The 20479-nt window shown below is 53.1% G+C and overlaps 1 protein-coding gene across 1 annotated transcript; it reads left to right on the top strand.

Moving 5' to 3' along the window:
* The first annotated feature begins 498 nt into the window (after positions 1–498).
* Positions 499–20059, top strand: LOC138367304 (mucin-2-like). Its single transcript, XM_069328729.1, has 5 exons — positions 499–781; positions 1960–2874; positions 15688–16282; positions 16433–17946; positions 19545–20059. Exons 1-5 carry the CDS (start codon positions 499–501, stop codon positions 20057–20059), a joined length of 3822 nt encoding a protein of 1273 aa, XP_069184830.1.
* Positions 20060–20479: the final 420 nt, after the last annotated feature.

The raw sequence follows: 20479 nt of genomic DNA, 5'->3' as shown, positions 1-20479 counted from the left end.
TACATGTTCAGCATTGCTCAGCACCGTACATGTCCAGCACTGCTCAGCACAGTACATGTTCAGCACTGCTCAGCACCGTACATGTCCAGCACTGCTCAGCACCGTACATGTCCAGCACTGCTCAGCACCGTACATGTCCAGCACTGTTTCAGCACCGTACATGTTCAGCACTGCTCAGCACCGTACATGTCCAGCACTGCTCAGCACCGTACATGTCCAGCACTGCTCAGCACCGTACATGTTCAGCACTGCTCAGCACCGTACATGACCAGCACTGCTCAGCACCGTACATGACCAGCACTGCTCAGCACCGTACATATCCAGCACTGCTCAGCACCGTACATGTCCAGCACTGCTCAGCACCGTACATGTCCAGCACTGCTCAGCACCGTACATGACCAGCACTGCTCAGCACCGTACATGTTTAGCACTGCTCAGCACCGTACATGACCAGCACTGCTCAGCACCGTACATGTCCAGCACTGCTCAGCACCGTACATGTCCAGCACTGCTCAGCACCGTACATGTCCAGCACTGCTCAGCACCGTACATGTCCAGCACTGCTCAGCACCGTACATGACCAGCACTGCTCAGCACCGTACATGTTTAGCACTGCTCAGCACCGTACATGACCAGCACTGCTCAGCACCGTACATGTCCAGCACTGCTCAGCACCGTACATGTCCAGCACTGCTCAGCACCGTACATGACCAGCACTGCTCAGCACCGTACGTGTTTAGCACTGCTCAGCACCGTACATGTCCAGCACTGTTTCAGCACCGTACATGACCAGCACTGTTCAGCACCACATGCCTCAAACACATTCCACCAACCCTCGGCGACCTCTATCCTACACCAGCCACCATCCTTCCCCACCTTCTGTTGCTACTGTTGCTACTGTTGCTGTTGCTATACTCCATTACTACTACTGCTGGACAGCTCCTGATATTGCTACTACTACTAATCCTGATACCGCTATGCGTATACTGCTGCTACTGCTACGCTACAACTATTGTTACTGATATGCTACTGCTGCTGCGACTGGTTATGCTGTTCCTGCTGCTGCGACTGGTTATGCTGTTCCTGCTGCTACTGTTGTTAGACGCAGCACAAACTGAACGAGGGAAAAATTACATAAGGGTGAGATACAAAAATGTGGTGGGACGTAACATTAATTCCAAGCGGACGGAGAAGCCAAAATGCAAATACGCGAAAGAAAATCCAAAGAATAAAAGTAGGAAGAAAAAGAAAATGGAAGGAGAAAATGTGAAAGGCAAAAGAATATATTAGATGGAAAAAAAAAGAAATTACAATGGTGAAAAAGATCACAACATTACCGAATTTCCAAGTAGCAAGCAAGGGGCAGGAAGCAGAGAGAGAGAGAGAGAGAAGCTCACGAAGAAATACACTAGCATCAGAAGAGAATCTCAGAAGCACCTAGAGAATGACGTATTTATATAAGCTTAAGAATAGCCTAATCGTCTCCATAGATAAACAAGAGAACAGGCAACAACGAGAAAAAGTGTAAGTCTAAGAAGAGGAAGAGACACACTTGGTGCTGTACTCTACAGTCTCAACTACCAACATCTTGAAGGAAAAACAAGAATTCTCACAAGTGACTCAGAGAACTTACAACTAGTTGATGACTTACCAATCTTCTCTTAGGATGCTCAGTTGGTGCAGTTTATACCTGCAGTTTCATGCAGGTCGGTGTTCAATCCCTGACTGTCCAATTTTTTTTTTATCTACAAAATACAACTATTTATCCAGGTAAAGTACATACATACAAGGTGAGATACAAAACGTTGATGGATTTATAGATAGAGCTAGTACATTCAATGGCTAAAGCCACTATTACGCAAAGCGTTCCGAGCAGAACGCTTTTTTCCGCCCAGGTTATCACCAGGGTGGAAAAATCCCCCAGGTCACCGTGACCTGCTGATGGCAATACACTCACAGAAGACCCTTCCGGCTGTCCCAACATCACCCTCACAGAAGAACCTACTAGCTGTCTCAACATCACCCTCACAGAAGAACCCACTAGCTGTCCCAACATCACCCTCACAGAAGAACCTACTAGCTGTCCCAACATCACCCTCACAGAAGAACCTACTAGCTGTCCCAACATCACCCTCACAGAAGAACCCACTAGCTGTCCCAACATCACCCTCACAGAAGAACCTACTAGCTGTCCCAACATCACCCTCACAGAAGAACCTACTAGCTGTCTCAACATCACCCTCACACAAGAACCTACTAGCTGTCCCAACATCACCCTCACAGAAGAACCCACTAGCTGTCCCAACATCACCCTCACAGAAGAACCTACTAGCTGTCCCAACATCACCCTCACAGAAGAACCCACTAGCTGTCCCAACATCACCCTCACAGAAGAACCCACTAGCTGTCCCAACATCACCCTCACAGAAGAACCTACTAGCTGTCCCAACATCACCCTCACAGAAGAACCCACTAGCTGTCCCAACATCACCCTCACAGAAGAACCCACTAGCTGTCTCAACATCACCCTCACAGAAGAACCCACTAGCTGTCCCAACATCACCCTCACAGAAGAACCCACTAGCTGTCCCAACATCACCCTCACAGAAGAACCCACTAGCTGTCCCAACATCACCCTCACAGAAGAACCCACTAGCTGTCCCAACATCACCCTCACAGAAGAACCCACTAGCTGTCCCAACATCACCCTCACAGAAGAACCCACTAGCTGTCCCAACATCACCCTCACAGAAGAACCCACTAGCTGTCCCAACATCACCCTCACAGAAGAACCCACTAGCTGTCCCAACATCACCCTCACAGAAATATTACAATTAATAGTTAGTCACACCAAGTACACCTGTCTGGCCTCATGTACCAACAGTGGGATAATTATACTCCAGGTTTCATATAATAGTTTACTAACAATATGCGAGCAATAATGACTGTAAAATAAACATGCAACAACATGGCATTAATATTTACACAAGTCCAATACTAGAGTGGGTATATATAGGAGCAGCCTCGCATGGGCCAAGTAGGCCTGATGTAGTGGCCTTATTTCTTATCTTCTTAATCTGCAGACGAAAATCAGCTTAGCATGCGAACATCACATTAAATGAACAAACAAGAGAAATGTTGAACAAAAATACCTGTATAAGAGACAAAACCCAAGATGTAAGAAGTTTACAAATTCTTGAAGCAAATCACATAAGAATAGAATAACCAACCATGAACACCCCAATCAGGGAACTATTTACTCTACCCACCAATAGAGTAAGGACAAGACCAGAACATAACAATGCCAACACAGAAGACACTGTTCAACGTAACAGGCCAATTACACCTGATTAATCTTTGTATGTAGTGGGATCGGGTGGTTATAGATAGGAGCTGCCTCGTATGGGCCAATAGCCCTTCTGCAGTTACCTTTATTCTTATGTGCTTCGTCCCCTATTTATCCCCCTTGTTTTTACCTTTATTGTACTTGTCTTATCACCTGACCCAGTACGGATATATATATATATATATATATATATATATATATATATATATATATATATATATATATATATATATATATATATATATGACGACTGACACGTTACAAAAACATAACTAACGATCTAAAATGTTATGACTCACATATGTTACTGTCTGTCCAGAAAACAAATTACACCCATAAATAAAGCTTAATGTCAACACTGAATGAAAGAGTATAGCAAAGAGGGTGTATATAATATAATATATATATCACTACAAAACACAACTAGAAATAATGGAAATAAATTGGATAAATTTAGATTTAGAAAAGACCTGGGTAAATACTGGTTTGGAGACACGGTGGTCGATTATGGAGCAAGTTACCAGGTAACATAACAAACGAAGTATCGACGGATTGTTTCAAGCTAAGGTTAGACATACATATGAATGAGTTTGGGTAGATGTATTCAGAAGCTACATCGTATGGGTCAACAGCCTTTCTGCAGTTTCTTATGTTCTTCTGATCTTATTGTATGTTGCACTGTCAGCGTTGATCCCCAAATGGTCAGTGTGTTCAGGTACTTTCTTCTTGAGGTTATCTTGAGATGATTTCGGGGCTTAGCGTCCCCGCGGTCCGGGCCTCGACCAGGCCTACTTTTTGTTACACATCCCCAGGAGCAGCCCGTAACAGCTGTCTCACTCCCAGGTACCTATTTACTGCTAGGTGAACAGGTGCATCAGATTGAAAGAAACTATGACTATTTGTTTCCGCGCCCACCGGGGATAGAACCCGGTAGACGAATGACTTAGGACTACGAATCCGAAACGCTGTCCACTCAGCCGTCAGGCTCAGTTGGCAGGCCATTCCTTCACTCTGTCCTCATAACCCTCCTCGTACTCATAGCCCGTCCAAGTGCTATATAATTATAAAGGCTTTGTGCTTGCTCTTAATAATTACGTAATCTCATGTCGCCTGCACTTGTCAATGACTCACCAAGAGACCTGAAGAGTACGCTGGACTCTTGAGACAATAACAATACCCTCACAGGAAGTGTGAGGAGTTGAACAGAAGAAAATGAACAAATCTATTGAACAGAAGGTTCCAGGAAGACCTCAAGACCAATCCAGGGCCAGGAGACAGCACGGGAGTAAGAACACAAGAACATAAGAATAAAGGTAACTGCAGAAGGCCTATTGGCTCATTCAAGGCAGCTCCTATTTATAACTACCCAATCCCACTCATATACATGTCCAACCCACGTTTGAAACAATCAAGGGACCCCACCTCCAGGGAGTAGACTCCCTGAATGAGGTAAGGAATCAACTGATGCAATTAAGACATAGGCGTGACAATAGGAGCTTATGAGTTGTTAACACGGCTACTGAAAGATGAAGGAAGGCTACTGAGTACCTCATAAACTAGAGTCTTCAATGTAACATGAGGAATGGAGAGCTGCCCAGCATCTGGACGACCGTACCAATGTTCAAGGATGAAGTTAGACAAGACTAAACTGAATACCTGTTAGAAAGGACTAAACTTAAACTGTATACCTGTAGGACACGACTAAATTACATACCTGTACGACGGGACAAAGTTACATACCTGTACAACGGGACTGAGTTACACACCTGGACGACGGAACTAAGTCACATACCTGGACGACACGACTAAATTACATACCTGTATCACTGGCGTGCATTCCCCTGCAAAGAAACAGAAAAAAAATAATTAGTGAAATGGCTATTAAAAATGTGAAAAGCGTCATGACTGCATAAGAAGAAGGGGAGAGAAGGTTTAAGGGTGAGGGAAGAGTCATGGTTATCCAACATGATAGAGTTCTACACCAGAGGAACCAAGATGAGGCAGGCGAGAGTTAAAGGGCTCCACTATATACACACCCTCACCAAACTGTCCATAAACACTTGATAATAATCCAGAACGGACCGAAACATCCGCCCTGGAAACATTAAAAATATATATATATTTGTCAACCTATTTACCCACCTACCTTACCCAACGATCTACCCAATTGTTACCTCTCTAGTCTTCTTACCTATACCTGTCTCCCTAATTGTGTATCTTAACTACTTAGTGACATACCCTCTCTCATACTTTCAAAGACGTGCTAGAGTGAAAGTGAGTTAATGAGAAAATGAGCCTGGAAAAGTGAATCAATGGGAGAGTGACTGGACAAGGTCATGTGAGTGATAACGATGCTGTGAGCGTTGGGAGAGGGAGAGAGCCTGACGAATGAGGGAGAGGGGAGGGGAGGAAAGGGAGAGGGGAGCCGGGTGAAAAGTGAGTTCCTCACCCAATGGGAGGCTGCTGGAAGAGAAGGAAATATAGAAAATAAAGGCATTAAAGAGAACACATAAGAGAGAAGGATGTGTGCGGATAAGAGGTGAAACAGGATGGGAGAAAGGCGATGTCAGAAATCGAAAAAAGGAGAGAGATAAGAAATAAGAGGGAAGAATCTAAATGAAACGAGGAAAAGAATAGAAAGAGAATCAGGAAGAAATGGGGAGGAACCAGAGAGAGGGAAGAGAAACGTTGAGTAAAAGAAAGGGGTAGAGAGAGGGGGGAAGAGTGAGGGAGAGAGGAGGGGTAAGGAAGTGGAGGGAAGGAGGGGCCGGGGTACAGTAAAGAAGGGGAGACGTGATGTAGGGTTGAAGGACGACGGAACAGGGTGGAGGGGCCAGGAGAGGGGGAGGAGGGGTCAGTGGAGGGGTGGAGGGGCCAGGGGAGGGGGTGGAGGGGCCAGGGGAGGGGGTGGAGGGGCCAAGAGAGGGGGTGGAGGGGCCAGGGGAGGGGTGGAGGAGCCAGGGGAGGGGGTGGAGGGGCCAGGGGAGGGGGTGGAGGGGTCAGGGGAGGGGGTCGAGGGGTCAGGGGAGGGGCTGGAGGGGGCAGGGGAGGGGTGGAGGGGCCAGGGGAGGGGGTGGAGGGGTCAGGGGAGGGGTGGAGGGGTCAGGGGAGGGGGTGGAGGGGCCAGGGGAGGGGTGGAGGGGGCCAGGGGTGGGGTGGAGGGGCCAGGGGAGGGGGTGGAGGGGTCAGGGGAGGGGTGGAGGGGTCAGGGGAGGGGGGTGGAGGGGCCAGGGGAGGGGTGGAGGGGGCCAGGGGTGGGGTGGAGGGGTCAGGGGAGGGGTGGAGGGGCCAGGGGAGGGGGTGGAGGGGCCAGGGGAGGGGGTGGAGGGGCCATGGGAGGGGGTGGAAAGGCCAGGGGAGGGGGTGGAGGGGCCAGGGGAGGGGGTCGAGGGGCCAGGGGAGGGGGTGGAGGGGTCAGGGGAGGGGTGGAGGGGTCAGGGGAGGGGTGGAGGTGTCAGGGGAGGGGTGGAGGGGCCAGGGGAGGGGGTGGAGGGGCCAGGGGAGGGGGTGGAGGGGCAAGGGGAGGGGGTCGAGGGGTCAGGGGAGGGGTAGAAGGGTCAGGGGAGGTGGTGGAGGGGCCAGGGGAGGGGGTGGAGGGGTCAGGGGAGGGGGTGGAGGGGCCAAGGGAGGGGGTGGCGGGGCCAGGGGAGGGGTGGAGGGGCCAGGGGAGGGGGTGGAGGGGTCAGGGGAGGGGTGGAGGGGTCAGGGGAGGGGTGGAGGGGTCAGGGGAGGGGGTGGAGGGGGTGGAGGGGCCAGGGGAGGGGGTGGAGGGGTCAGAGGAGGGGTAGAAGGGTCAGGGGAGGGGTGGAGGGGCCAGGGGAGGGGGAGGAGGGGTCAGGGGAGGGGTGGAGGGGCCAGGGGAGGGGGTGGAGGGGCCAGGGGAGGGGGTCGAGGGGCCAGGGGAGGGGGTGGAGGGGTCAGGGGAGGGGTGGAGGGGTCAGGGGAGGGGTGGAGGTGTCAGGGGAGGGGTGGAGGGGCCAGGGGAGGGGGTGGAGGGGCCAGGGGAGGGGGTGGAGGGGCAAGGGGAGGGGGTCGAGGGGTCAGGGGAGGGGTAGAAGGGTCAGGGGAGGTGGTGGAGGGGCCAGGGGAGGGGGTGGAGGGGTCAGGGGAGGGGGTGGAGGGGCCAAGGGAGGGGGTGGCGGGGCCAGGGGAGGGGTGGAGGGGCCAGGGGAGGGGGTGGAGGGGTCAGGGGAGGGGTGGAGGGGTCAGGGGAGGGGTGGAGGGGTCAGGGGAGGGGGTGGAGGGGGTGGAGGGGCCAGGGGAGGGGGTGGAGGGGTCAGAGGAGGGGTAGAAGGGTCAGGGGAGGGGTGGAGGGGCCAGGGGAGGGGGAGGAGGGGTCAGGGGAGGGGTGGAGGGGCCAGGGGAGGGGGTGGAGGGGCCAGGGGAGGGGTGGAGGGGCCAGGGTAGGGGGTGGAGGGGCCAGGGGAGGGGGAGGGGTGGAGGGGCCAGGGGAGGGGGTGGAGGGGTCAGGGGAGGGGGTGGAGGGGTCAGGGGAGGGGTAGAAGGGTCAGGGGAGGGGTGGAGGGGCCAGGGGAGGGGTAGAAGGCTCAGGGGAGGGGTGGAGGGGCCAGGGGAGGGGGTGGAGGGGTCAGGGGAGGGGGTGGAGGGGTCAGGGGAGGGGTGGAGGGGCCAGGGGAGGGGGTGGAGGGGTCAGGGGAGGGGTAGAAGGGTCAGGGGAGGGGTGGAGGGGCCAGGGGAGGGGTCAGGGGAGGGGTGGAGGGGCCAGGGAAGGGGTCAGGGGAGGGGTGGAGGGGCCAGGGGAGGGGGTGGAGGGGCCAGGGGAGGGGTAGAGGGGCCAGGGGAGGGGGTGGAGGGGCCAGGGGAGGGGTGGAGGGGCCAGGGGAGGGGTGGAGGGACCAGGGGAGGGGTAGAGGGACCAGGGGAGGGGTGGAGGGACCAGGGGAGGGGGTGGAGGGCTCAGGGGAGGGGTGGAGGGGCCAGGGGAGGGGGTGGAGGGGTCAGGGGACGGGTAGAAGGGTCAGGGGAGGGGTAGAGAGGCCAGGGGAGGGGGTGGAGGGGTCAGGGGAGGGGTAGAAGGGTCAGGGGAGGGGTGGAGGGGCCAGGGGAGGGGTGGAGGGACCAGGGGAGGGGTGGAGGGACCAGGGGAGGGGTGGAGGGACCAGGGGAAGGGGTGCAGGGGTCAGGGGAGGGGGTGCAGGGGTCAGGGGAGGGGGTGGAGGGGCCAGGGGAGGGGGTGGAGGGGCCAGGGGAGCGGTGGAGGGACCAGGGGAGGGGTGGAGGGACCAGGGGAGGGGTGGAGGGACCAGGGGAGGGGGTGCAGGGGTCAGGGGAGGGGGTGGAGGGGCCAGGGGAGGGGGTGGAGGGGTCAGGGGAGGGGTGGAGGGACCAGGGGAGGGGTGGAGGGGTCAGGGGAGGGGTGGAGGGACCAGGGGAGGGGTGCAGGGGTCAGGGGAGGGGTGGAGGGGCCAGGGGAGGGGTCAGGGGAGGGGTGGAGGGGCCAGGGGAGGGGTCAGGGGAGGGGTGGAGGGGCCAGGGAAGGGGTCAGGGGAGGGGTGGAGGGGCCAGGGGAGGGGGTGGAGGGGCCAGGGGAGGGGTAGAGGGGCCAGGGGAGGGGGTGGAGGGGCCAGGGGAGGGGTGGAGGGGCCAGGGGAGGGGTGGAGGGACCAGGGGAGGGGTAGAGGGACCAGGGGAGGGGTGGAGGGACCAGGGGAGGGGTGCAGGGGTCAGGGGAGGGGTGGAGGGACCAGGGGAGGGGTGCAGGGGTCAGGGGAGGGGTGGAGGGGCCAGGGGAGGGGTCAGGGGAGGGGTGGAGGGGCCAGGGGAGGGGTCAGGGGAGGGGTGGAGGGGCCAGGGAAGGGGTCAGGGGAGGGGTGGAGGGGCCAGGGGAGGGGGTGGAGGGGCCAGGGGAGGGGTAGAGGGGCCAGGGGAGGGGGTGGAGGGGCCAGGGGAGGGGTGGAGGGGCCAGGGGAGGGGTGGAGGGACCAGGGGAGGGGTAGAGGGACCAGGGGAGGGGTGGAGGGACCAGGGGAGGGGGTGGAGGGCTCAGGGGAGGGGTGGAGGGGCCAGGGGAGGGGGTGGAGGGGTCAGGGGACGGGTAGAAGGGTCAGGGGAGGGGTAGAGAGGCCAGGGGAGGGGGTGGAGGGGTCAGGGGAGGGGTAGAAGGGTCAGGGGAGGGGTGGAGGGGCCAGGGGAGGGGTGGAGGGACCAGGGGAGGGGTGGAGGGACCAGGGGAAGGGGTGCAGGGGTCAGGGGAGGGGGTGCAGGGGTCAGGGGAGGGGGTGGAGGGGCCAGGGGAGGGGGTGGAGGGGCCAGGGAAGCGGTGGAGGGACCAGGGGAGGGGTGGAGGGACCAGGGGAGGGGTGGAGGGACCAGGGGAGGGGGTGCAGGGGTCAGGGGAGGGGGTGGAGGGGCCAGGGGAGGGGGTGGAGGGGTCAGGGGAGGGGTTGAGGGACCAGGGGAGGGGTGGAGGGGTCAGGGGAGGGGTGGAGGGACCAGGGGAGGGGTGCAGGGGTCAGGGGAGGGGTGGAGGGGCCAGGGGAGGGGGTGGAGGGGTCAGGGGAGGGGTGGAGGGACCAGGGAAGGGGTGGAGGGACCAGGGGAGGGGTCAGGGGAGGGGTGGAGGGACCAGGGGAGGGGTGGAGGGACCAGGGGAGGCGGTGCAGGGGTCAGGGGAGGGGGTGCATGGGTCAGGGGAGGGGGTGGAGGGGCCAGGGGAGGGGGTGGAGGGGCCAGGGGAGGGGGTGGAGGGGCCAGGGGAGGGGTGGAGGGACCAGGGGAGGGGGTGGAGGGACCAGGGGAGGGGGTGGAGGCAGCTCTCCATAAGATTGGGTATTGATTTAAGCTAACTGATGGTGGCAGGAAGCAGAGCGCTCGCTGATGGAGACTCTAACAAGTATAAAAAATGGCTTGATACATTTCTGCTCCACGTCGTCATTTTGTTAGTGCGGCGGCGGCGGTGGCGGCGGCGGGTGATGGGGTATGGTGGGTGATGGGTAGGGGGGGGGGGTGATGGGAATTAAGGATATGAATGGAAGGAAGGGAGGGTGAGGTGCAGGGTGGGTGACAGATGTATTCACCTAGTTGTGGTTGCGGGGGTTGAGCTCTGCTCTTTCGGCCCGCCTCTCAACTGTCAATCAATCAACTTTATTTTTCACACACACACACACACACACACACACACACACACACACACACACACACACACACACACACACACACAGTACCGCATAAGAAGATGGTACATAAGCTGGAGAGACAGGCAGGTGTAGCTGGTAAGGTGCTCCAGTGGATAAGGGAGAATCTAAGCAATAGGAAGCAGAGAGTTACGGTGAGGGGTGAGACCTCCGATTGGCGTGAAGTCACCAGTGGAGTCCCACAGGGCTATGTACTCGGTCCTATCTTGTTTCTGATATATGTAAATGATCTCCCGGAGGGTATCGATTCATTTCTCTCAATGTTTGCGGACGATGCTAAAATTATGAGAAGGATTAAAACAGAAGAGGACTGTTTGAGGCTTCAAGAAGACCTAGACAAGCTGAAGGAATGGTCGAACAAATGGTTGTTAGAGTTTAACCCAACCAAATATCATGTAATGAAGATAGGTGTAGGGAGCAGGAGGCCAGATACAAGGTATCATCTGGGAGAGGAAATTCTTCAGGAGTCAGAGAAGGAAAAAGACTTGGGGGTTGATATCACGCCAGACCTGTCTCCTGCAGCACATATCAAGCGGATAACATCAGCGGCATATGCCAGGCTGGCCAACATACGAACGGCATTCAGAAACTTGTGTAAAGAATCATTCAGAACTTTGTATACCACATATGTCAGGCCAATCCTGGAGTATGTAGCCCCAGCATGGAGTCCATATCTAGTCAAGGATAAGACTAAACTGGAAAAGGTTCAAAGGTTTGCCACCAGACTAGTACCCGAGCTGAGAGGTATGAGCTACGAGGAGAGACTACGGGAATTAAACTTCACTTCGCTGGAAGACAGAAGAGTTAGGGGGGACATGATCACCACATTTAAGATTCTGAAGGGAATTGATAGGGTAGATAAAGACAGTCTATTTTTTTTTTTTTTTTTTTTTTTTGAGATATATACAAGAGTTGTTACATTCTTGTACAGCCACTAGTACGCATAGCGTTTCGGGCAGGTCCCGGGAATACGATCCCCTGCCGCGAAGAATCGTTTTTTCATCCAAGTACACATTTTACTGTTGCGTTAAACAGAGGCTACAGTTAACGAATTGCGCCTAGTAAATCCTCCCCGGCCAGGATACGAACCCATGACATAGCGCTCGCGGAACGCCAGGCGAGTGTCTTACCACTACACCACGGAGACTGCTTTAACACAAGGGGAACACGCACAAGGGGACACAGGTGGAAACTGAGTGCCCAAATGAGCCACAGAGATATTAGAAAGAACTTTTTTAGTGTCAGAGTGGTTGACAAATGGAATGCATTAGGGGGTGATGTGGTGGAGGCTGACTCCATACACAGTTTCAAATGTAGATATGATAGAGCCCGATAGGCTCAGAAACCTGTACACCTGTTGATTGACAGTTGATAGGCGGGACCAAAGAGCCAGAGCTCAACCCCCGCAAACACAACTAGGTGAGTAACTAGGTGAGTACACACAGAGGAAGCAGCCCGTAACTGCTAACTCACAGGTACCTATTTACTGCTAGGTAACAGAAGCATCAGGGAGAAAGAAACTCTGCGTATTTGTTTTCCGCCATCGCCGGGGATCCAACCCGGTCTGTTGAATTACGAGTCCTAAGCGCTACCCACTCAGCCACAGGCCCCCCCCCCCAAGAAGTGGGGTGGAGGAGCTGGACTGCTGGGGGAGGCGGGTGGGGGGGGGGAGGTATTGTAATGACGATGCGTGGGGATGTTATTGTTGTTGTTTTAGATTCAGCTACTGGGAACCAAAAGTTCCAAGTAGCACGGGGTATGGTGAGCCCGTAGGGGACTTACCTGGCACAGGGAGCGGGGCTGTGGAGCTTCAAGTAAGTATGGTGGGGGTGCCAGATGGCTACAGATATATCAGCCCATCCCCCTGTTTACAGAACTTATAGTAACACTGGCTTCAGATTTGTCAGATTTCTTTCTTTATTATGCACCCTATACCCATCCTATGGGGGGTGGTGGTCCAGCATAAATATATTGACGTAATGCACAATTAGAAAGTAGAATTCGGTACTATTGAATTTGGACAAACCGGAAAAGGTTTTGATTTTATGTTGCTAATAAAACCTAACCTAACCTAACCTAACCTAACCTAACCTAACCTAACCTAACCTAACCTAACCTAACCTAACCTAACCTAACCTAACCTAACTTGCTGTCAATAGAAACCGAACAGGTAAAGCCCAGAAAATTTCCAGAAGAGGTCCACAGTTGTGCACATGACTCTTAAGAGATAAAGAGGTAGCAGAGACAGAGGATGTTTCATGCAGAAATATAAGCCACGTGGAAAATGGATATTCAGATTGAATCTGAGGAACGAAATTAAGTATTTGTTTAAGTGTAGTTATGATGAAACGTAAGTGTTTCGGGAGGCATCCACCAGACAGCACAAGAGCTGGAACACGATGCTGAGGAGCACAGCTAGACGGAACACGGTGTTCACACATATTATGTGTAAAGAACATTTAATTTATAAATGGGGGAACTGTGGCTACATGGAACTGATGAGCTCTTTATTTTGAGGATGGAATGCAGACATAGTGAATGAGACTCCCACAAAAGTCAAATTACTGACACAGCTAGTTGGAACACAGTGCTCAAGAACACACACACACACACACACACACACACACACACACACACACACACACACACACACACACACACACACACACACACACACACACACAGAGCTAGGTGAGCAGCACTCAACTTACTCAACAAACCAATCGCCACAAAAAATCTCCGGGTACCGAGCAGCGAACTCACATTTCATGTCCTGATTTACCTTCTCCTGCCTCTGTCAACAATGCTTCAGACCTCTCACAAACTGTCCATTTTTACCAAAGTCTCGATTGGTGCGCCTCAGACCCGCTCTCTGCCTACCGTCCACTTGCGTCGCTGCCAAGCCTCGGTTACTCAGCTTACTGGGCTCGAGAGCTATTGCCCCTAACCACAACAAAATTATTTGCATACACCAGAAACTCGATAAGGAATGTTTGTGATAAACGATCGGCTGGTCTCCTGCACGTGTCTCCGCCACACCGCCCTCTTCCCTCCCCCCCCCTCTCTCTCTCTCTCTCTCTCTCTCTCTCTCTCTCTCTCTCTCTCTCTCTCTCTCTCTCTCTCTCTCTCCTGTTGCTGTTCCCACTACACGCTCGTACGCACGCACGCAGACGCGTACACACACGCACACATACACCGTGTGTGTGGGCGCCGGTGGCTGAGTGGACGACAGCACACTGCACACGTAATTTTGTGGTCTGGGGTTCGATTCCCGGCTCCGGCGAGAAACCATGGGCAGAGTTTCTTGCACCCTGATGTGTGAAAAAGTTTCACCCCTTACTGTTACCTAGCATTAAATAGGTAAATGGGAGTTAGACATATGTTACGGGCTGCTTCCTGGGGATGTGTTTGTGAAAAAAAGTTAGTTTGTAACAGTTGATTGACAGTTGAGAGGTGGGCCGAAAGAGCAGAGCTCAACCCCGCAAGCACAACTAAGTGAATACACACACACAGTGTGTGTGTTAAGAAACACACTGTGGAAGCAAATATTATTCATAGGCTTAAAACTAGGCATGCTAAAGAAAAAAAGAAGGAGAGGAGTCATTGCTTTAAACAACCAAAGGCAAGAGAGGCGGGATCCAAGAGCCAACGCTCAGTCCTGCCGGGAACAAATAGGTGAGTACACACACACGCACACACAAACCTAAGAAAAAGTTTCTTTGCTACTTACAAAAAGTTATTTAGATTTCAGAGACCTAAGTAAAGAGGTATTCAGAGCATTTTACACTGCCTACGTGAGACCCGTCTTAGAGTATGCAGTCCCATCTGGGAGCCCCCACCTGAAGAAACATATTAGGAAACTGGAAAAGGTTAAAAAATTTGCGACGAGGCTTGTCCCAGAGTTGCGAGGGATGGGATATGAAGAGCGACTGAAGGAATTGAACCTGACGACGTTAGAAAAAAAGAAGGGAGCGGGGAGATATGATAGCAGCATACAAAATAATTAGGGGATTGACAGAGAGAAAATAGATGAAATGTTCACACGGATTACCAACAGAACAAGGGGCCATGGGTGGAAGCTGGAAACTCAGATAGTCACAGAGATGTTAGAAAGTTTTCTTTTAGCGTGAGAGTAGTGGGGAAGTGGAATGAACAAAAGGAGCACATTGTGGCAGCAAACACTATTCATAGCTTTACAAATAGGTATGATAGAGAAGAAGGACAGGAGTCATTGTTTTAAACAACCGAAGGCTAGAAAGGCGGGATCCAAGTGCCAACGCTCGATCCTGCAGGCACAAATAGGTGAGTACACACAAAGGTCCTCGCGGCTTAGCAGAGAGCGTTCGTGATTTGCAGTTCACTAACTTGAGTTAGATTCCCGGACGAGGCAGAAACAAATGACCAAAGTTTCTGTCACCTGATGCCTCTGTTCACCTAGCAGTAAACTGATATCGGCGTGAGAAGTGAGGAAGGTGTACGGAGAGGTAAGCAACACGGCCTACCACGCCACCCTTTGTGAAGACATGATCCAGGCGCCTACCTTGAGGTTATCTTGAGATGATTTCGGGGCTTATTAGTGTCCCCGCGGCCCGGTCCTCGACCAGGCCTCCACTCCCAGGAAGCAGCCCGTGACAGCTGACTAACACCCAGGTACCTATTTTGCTGCTAGGTAACAGGGGCATAGGGTGAAAGAAACTCTGCCCATTGCTTCTCTCAGGCGCCTGGGATCGAACCCAGGACCACAGGATCACAAGTCCAGCGTGCTGTCCGCTCGGCCGACCGGCTACCCTACCGACCGGCTACCCTACCATGCCTTGCCTTAGTACTTCGCGTGGGTCACGAGAAGTAGGGAGGGGAAAGGGGATAGGAAGGGGAGAAGGGGATGGAATGGGCTCCGCCTCCTTCCCACAACACGAAATTGAGTGACTGACAGATGCAACCGAAACTCTGTTTCATAAAGATTGTTCAACTCTAATGACAATAAATAAAATATACTTATAATAAATACAGATCTGCGAAGATAAAAGTGTACTGAACCTTGGCAGTAGAGAATAAGTATATATATACGTATACCTCAAGGACACCAGACACGCCGAGTGCTTCAACAAGTTGGTGGACCAGTGTAGCACAAAACACAAGTGGTTAAACGGGTGAGTGAGCCACTGGACTACAAAAACTGTCTGTAAGCGGCTGTCCTGGAAACGGTTGACCTGGAAGTCGAAGCCCTGGAAGTGGAACCCCTGGAAGTGGAACCCCTGGAAGTGGAACTCCTGGAAGTGGAACCCCTGGAAGTGGAACTCCTGGAAGTGGAACCCCTGGAAGTGGAAACCCTGGAAGTGGAACCCCTGGAAGTGGAACCCCTGGAAGTGGAACCCATGGAAGTGGAACTCCTGGAAATGGAACTCCTGGAAGTGGAAACCCTGGAAGTGGAACTCCTGGAAGTGGAACTCCTGGAAGTGGAACCCCTGGAAGTGGAATCCTGGAAGTGGAACCCTGGAAGTGGAACCCCCGGGAGTGTAACCCTGGAAGTGGAACCCCTGGAAGTGGAACCCTGGAAGTGGAACCCCTGGGAGTGTAACCCTGGAAGTGGAACCCCTGGAAGTGGAACCCCTGGAAGTGGAACCCCTGGAAGTGGAACCCTGGAAGTGGAACCCTGGAAGTGGAACCCCTGGGAGTGTAACCCCTGGAAGTGGAACCCCTGGAAGTGGAAACCCTGGGAGTGTAACCCCTGGAAGTGGAACCCCTGGAAGTGGAACCCCTGGGAGTGTAACCCCCTGGAAGTGTAACCCCTGGAAGTGTAACCCCTGGAAGTGGAACCCCTGGGAGTGGATCCCCTGGGAGTGTAACCCCTGGAAGTGGAACCCCTGGAAGTGGAACCCCTGGGAGTGTAACCCCCTGGAAGTGTAACCCCTGGAAGTGTAACCCCTGGAAGTGGAACCCCTGGGAGTGGAACCCCTGGGAGTGTAACCCCTGGAAGTGTAACCCCTGGGAGTGTAACCCCTGGAAGTGGAACCCCTGGGAGTGTAACCCCTGGAAGTGGAACCCCTGGGAGTGTAACCCCTGGAAGTGGAACCCCTGAGAGTGTAACCCCTGGAAGTGTAACCCCTGGGAGTGTAACCCCTGGAAGTGGAACCCCTGGGAGTGTAACCCCTGGAAGTGGAACCCCTGGGAGTGTAACCCCTGGAAGTGGAACCCCTGGGAGTGTAACCCCTGGAAGTGGAACCCCTGGGAGTGTAACCCCTGGAAGTGGAACCCCTGGGAGTGTAACCCCTGGAAGTGGAACCCCTGGGAGTGTAACCCTTGGAAGTGGAACCCCTGGGAGTGTAACCCCTGGGAGTGTAACCCCTGGGAGTGTAATCCCTGGAAGTGGAACCCCTGGGAGTGTAACCCCTGGGAGTGTAACCCCTGGGAGTGTAACCCCTGGGAGTGTAACCCCTGGGAGTGTAACCCCTGGAAGTGTAACCCCTGGGAGTGTAACCCCTGGAAGTGGAACCCCTGGGAGTGTAACCCCTGGAAGTGGAACCCCTGGGAGTGTAACCCCTGGAAGTGGAACCCCTGGGAGTGTAACCCCTGGAAGTGTAACCCCTGAAAGTGTAACCCCTGGAAGTGGAACCCTTGGGAGTGTAACCCCTGGAAGTGGAACCCCTGGGAGTGTAACCCCTGGAAGTGGAACCCCTGGGAGTGTAACCCCTGGAAGTGGAACCCCTGGGAGTGTAACCCCTGGAAGTGGAACCCCTGGGAGTGTAACCCCTGGAAGTGGAACCCCTGGAAGTGGAACCCTTGGAAGTGTAACCCCTGGGAGTGTAACCCCTGGGAGTGTAACCCCTGGGAGTGTAATCCCTGGAAGTGGAACCCCTGGGAGTGTAACCCCTGGGAGTATAACCCCTGGGAGTGTAACCCCTGGGAGTGTAACCCCTGGGAGTGTAATCCCTGGAAGTGGAACCCCTGGGAGTGTAACCCCTGGGAGTGTAACCCCTGGGAGTGTAACCCCTGGGAGTGTAACCCCTGGGAGTGTAACCCCTGGAAGTGTAACCCCTGGGAGTGTAACCCCTGGAAGTGGAACCCCTGGGAGTGTAACCCCTGGAAGTGGAACCCCTGGGAGTGTAACCCCTGGAAGTGGAACCCCTGGGAGTGTAACCCCTGGAAGTGTAACCCCTGAAAGTGTAACCCCTGGAAGTGGAACCCTTGGGAGTGTAACCCCTGGAAGTGGAACCCCTGGGAGTGTAACCCCTGGAAGTGGAACCCCTGGGAGTGTAACCCCTGGAAGTGGAACCCCTGGGAGTGTAACCCCTGGAAGTGGAACCCCTGGGAGTGTAACCCCTGGAAGTGGAACCCCTGGAAGTGGAACCCTTGGAAGTGTAACCCCTGGGAGTGTAACCCCTGGGAGTGTAACCCCTGGGAGTGTAATCCCTGGAAGTGGAACCCCTGGGAGTGTAACCCCTGGGAGTATAACCCCTGGGAGTGTAACCCCTGGGAGTGTAACCCCTGGGAGTGTAATCCCTGGAAGTGGAACCCCTGGGAGTGTAACCCCTGGGAGTGTAACCCCTGGGAGTGTAACCCCTGGGAGTGTAACCCCTGGGAGTGTAACCCCTGGGAGTGTAACCCCTGGAAGTGGAACCCCTGGGAGTGTAATCCCTGGAAGTGGAACCCCTGGGAGTGTAATCCCTGGAAGTGTAACCCCTGGGAGTGTAACCCCTGGGAGTGTAACCCCTGGGAGTGTAACCCCTGGGAGTGTAATCCCTGGAAGTGGAACCCCTGGGAGTGTAATCCCTGGAAGTGGAACCTCTGGGAGTGTAATCCCTGGAAGTGGAACCCCTGGGAGTGTAATCCCTGGGAGTGTAACCCCTGGGAGTGTAACCCCTGGGAGTGTAATCCCTGGAAGTGGAACCCCTGGGAGTGTAACCCCTGGGAGTGTAACCCCTGGGAGTGTAATCCCTGGAAGTGGAACCCCTGGGAGTGTAATCCCTGGAAGTGGAACCCCTGGGAGTGTAATCCCTGGAAGTGGAACCCCTGGGAGTGTAATCCCTGGGAGTGTAACCCCTGGAAGTGGAACCCCTGGGAGTGTAATCCCTGGAAGTGGAACCCCTGGGAGTGTAATCCCTGGGAGTGTAATCCCTGGGAGTGGAACCCCTGGGAGTGGAACCCCTGGAAACGGCTACATGAAAGAAAGAAATCAATGGTCTTCTCATTTTGTTTTTTTTAAGAAATTTCTAAATCATAAGCAACTCTGGATTATGCTCTGATGACTTTATTATATACAAAAGTAAAGGAAGTACAGCAGTTTTTAAACACAACACTCGACTAACAGAAAGATCTTTTATAGCTTAAAGATTCCGCATCGCAAAAAAAAACTGCGAATTTGGAGAACAAACACTTATGGATTAATATATTTCAACAAATGTTCAATACTATTTCTGCACCAATTAACATTTGTTATTAGCATGTCTATTAACTAATGTAACCACTAGCACCGGGCATGAAGCTGAAGAGTTAGTTGGTGCTGAAACTGATGAACCTAACTTTTTGGGGAAGGGCGTGGAAGGAGCCGTGTACTATGAAAAACAAAAAAAACTATGAAACACGAATGGAAAAATAATGCACCACACAACCCAACTTTGGAGGTGAAGGGTGACCTACCAACAGACAAATATCGAGTAGCATGACCTAGTACTGCACCTAGAAAACATAGCAAAGCCGGGATCATTTGAAAGGTTAAGCAAATGTATAAGTATAACAGGCATCCCGAAATGACCTTCGCAGACAATACTCCATCTGCTATTATCACAATAGCCCTAAGATACAACAACATTATCAGCCCACCTGCAGTTGGCACCAGCTCCCTACAAGAGCAAAGAGCCACCAATGTCTCACCGAACCAACGGAAAATGAAACAATTCAAGCAACCGCCAACAGAGGCCCCGAAATAGAGGCCCAATTCTACAACCATCACAGAAGACACTACAAATAGTGAATTACAATAAAGAAACTAAGAACCTCTAGTCACAGAAGAAACCTCCATCAAAATTGAAATCTTTTTGATAAAGGAGACCCACTTTTTTCTGGGGAAAAAGTAAAAAACACCTCACATCAAGGACGCCTCAGGAAACACCTCACATCAAGGACGCCTCAGGAAACACCTCACATCAAGGACGCCTCAGGAAACACCTCACATCAAGGACGCCTCAGGAAACACCTCACATCAAGGACGCCTCAGGAAACACATCACATCAAGGACGCCTCAGGGAACACCTCACATCAAGGACGCCTCAGGAAACACATCACATCAAGGACGCCTCAGGAAACACCTCACATCAAGGACGCCTCAGGAAACACCTCACATCAAGGACGCCTCAGGAAACACATCACATCAAGGACGCCTCAGGGAACACATCACATCAAGGACGCCTCAGGAAACACATCAAGGACGCCTCAGGAAATAAGCTTCCCGAAGACAGAACAAGAACGTGAATTCAGGCAGTACTGGGGAAAATATTTAGAACAAATCCTGAGGAAAATATCATCTTTTGTCCAAACACAAGAAGATAAATTACATATTTAGTCGATAACAGAGCTGCAACGTTGCTTCCAACGCAAGGAGCCACAACGTTCGCTACGCATATATCTTAAGGACATCTACGAACCATCACAAAAAAATAAAAATCTTAAGAGGGTTTTAAGAATAAGGCGCTCAGTATTAGCCAAAAAAAAACAAATTGGTATTGACATCTCCCAGCGCCTGCACTTCATCAATATACACGAATATTAAATGCAGCTCCTGCATCCCCACTATTCATCACTAACTTAAAAAATACCTCTACCAAATTAATACCGAAGGCGGCAAAACCCCAAACTCAAACTTAAAATTACAGACTAATTTCCCTTCTCGTGGTACGACGCAATAATAATCGAAAAAATACTTAACCACAGAATTGTGAAGAACATGGAAGAACAAAAGTATAACACCAGACAATATGGGTTC

This window comes from Procambarus clarkii, chromosome 21 (genome assembly GCF_040958095.1).
Source record: "Procambarus clarkii isolate CNS0578487 chromosome 21, FALCON_Pclarkii_2.0, whole genome shotgun sequence".
NCBI classification, from domain to species: Eukaryota; Metazoa; Arthropoda; class Malacostraca; order Decapoda; family Cambaridae; genus Procambarus; species Procambarus clarkii.
This window is presented reverse-complemented; position numbering and strand designations above follow the sequence as displayed.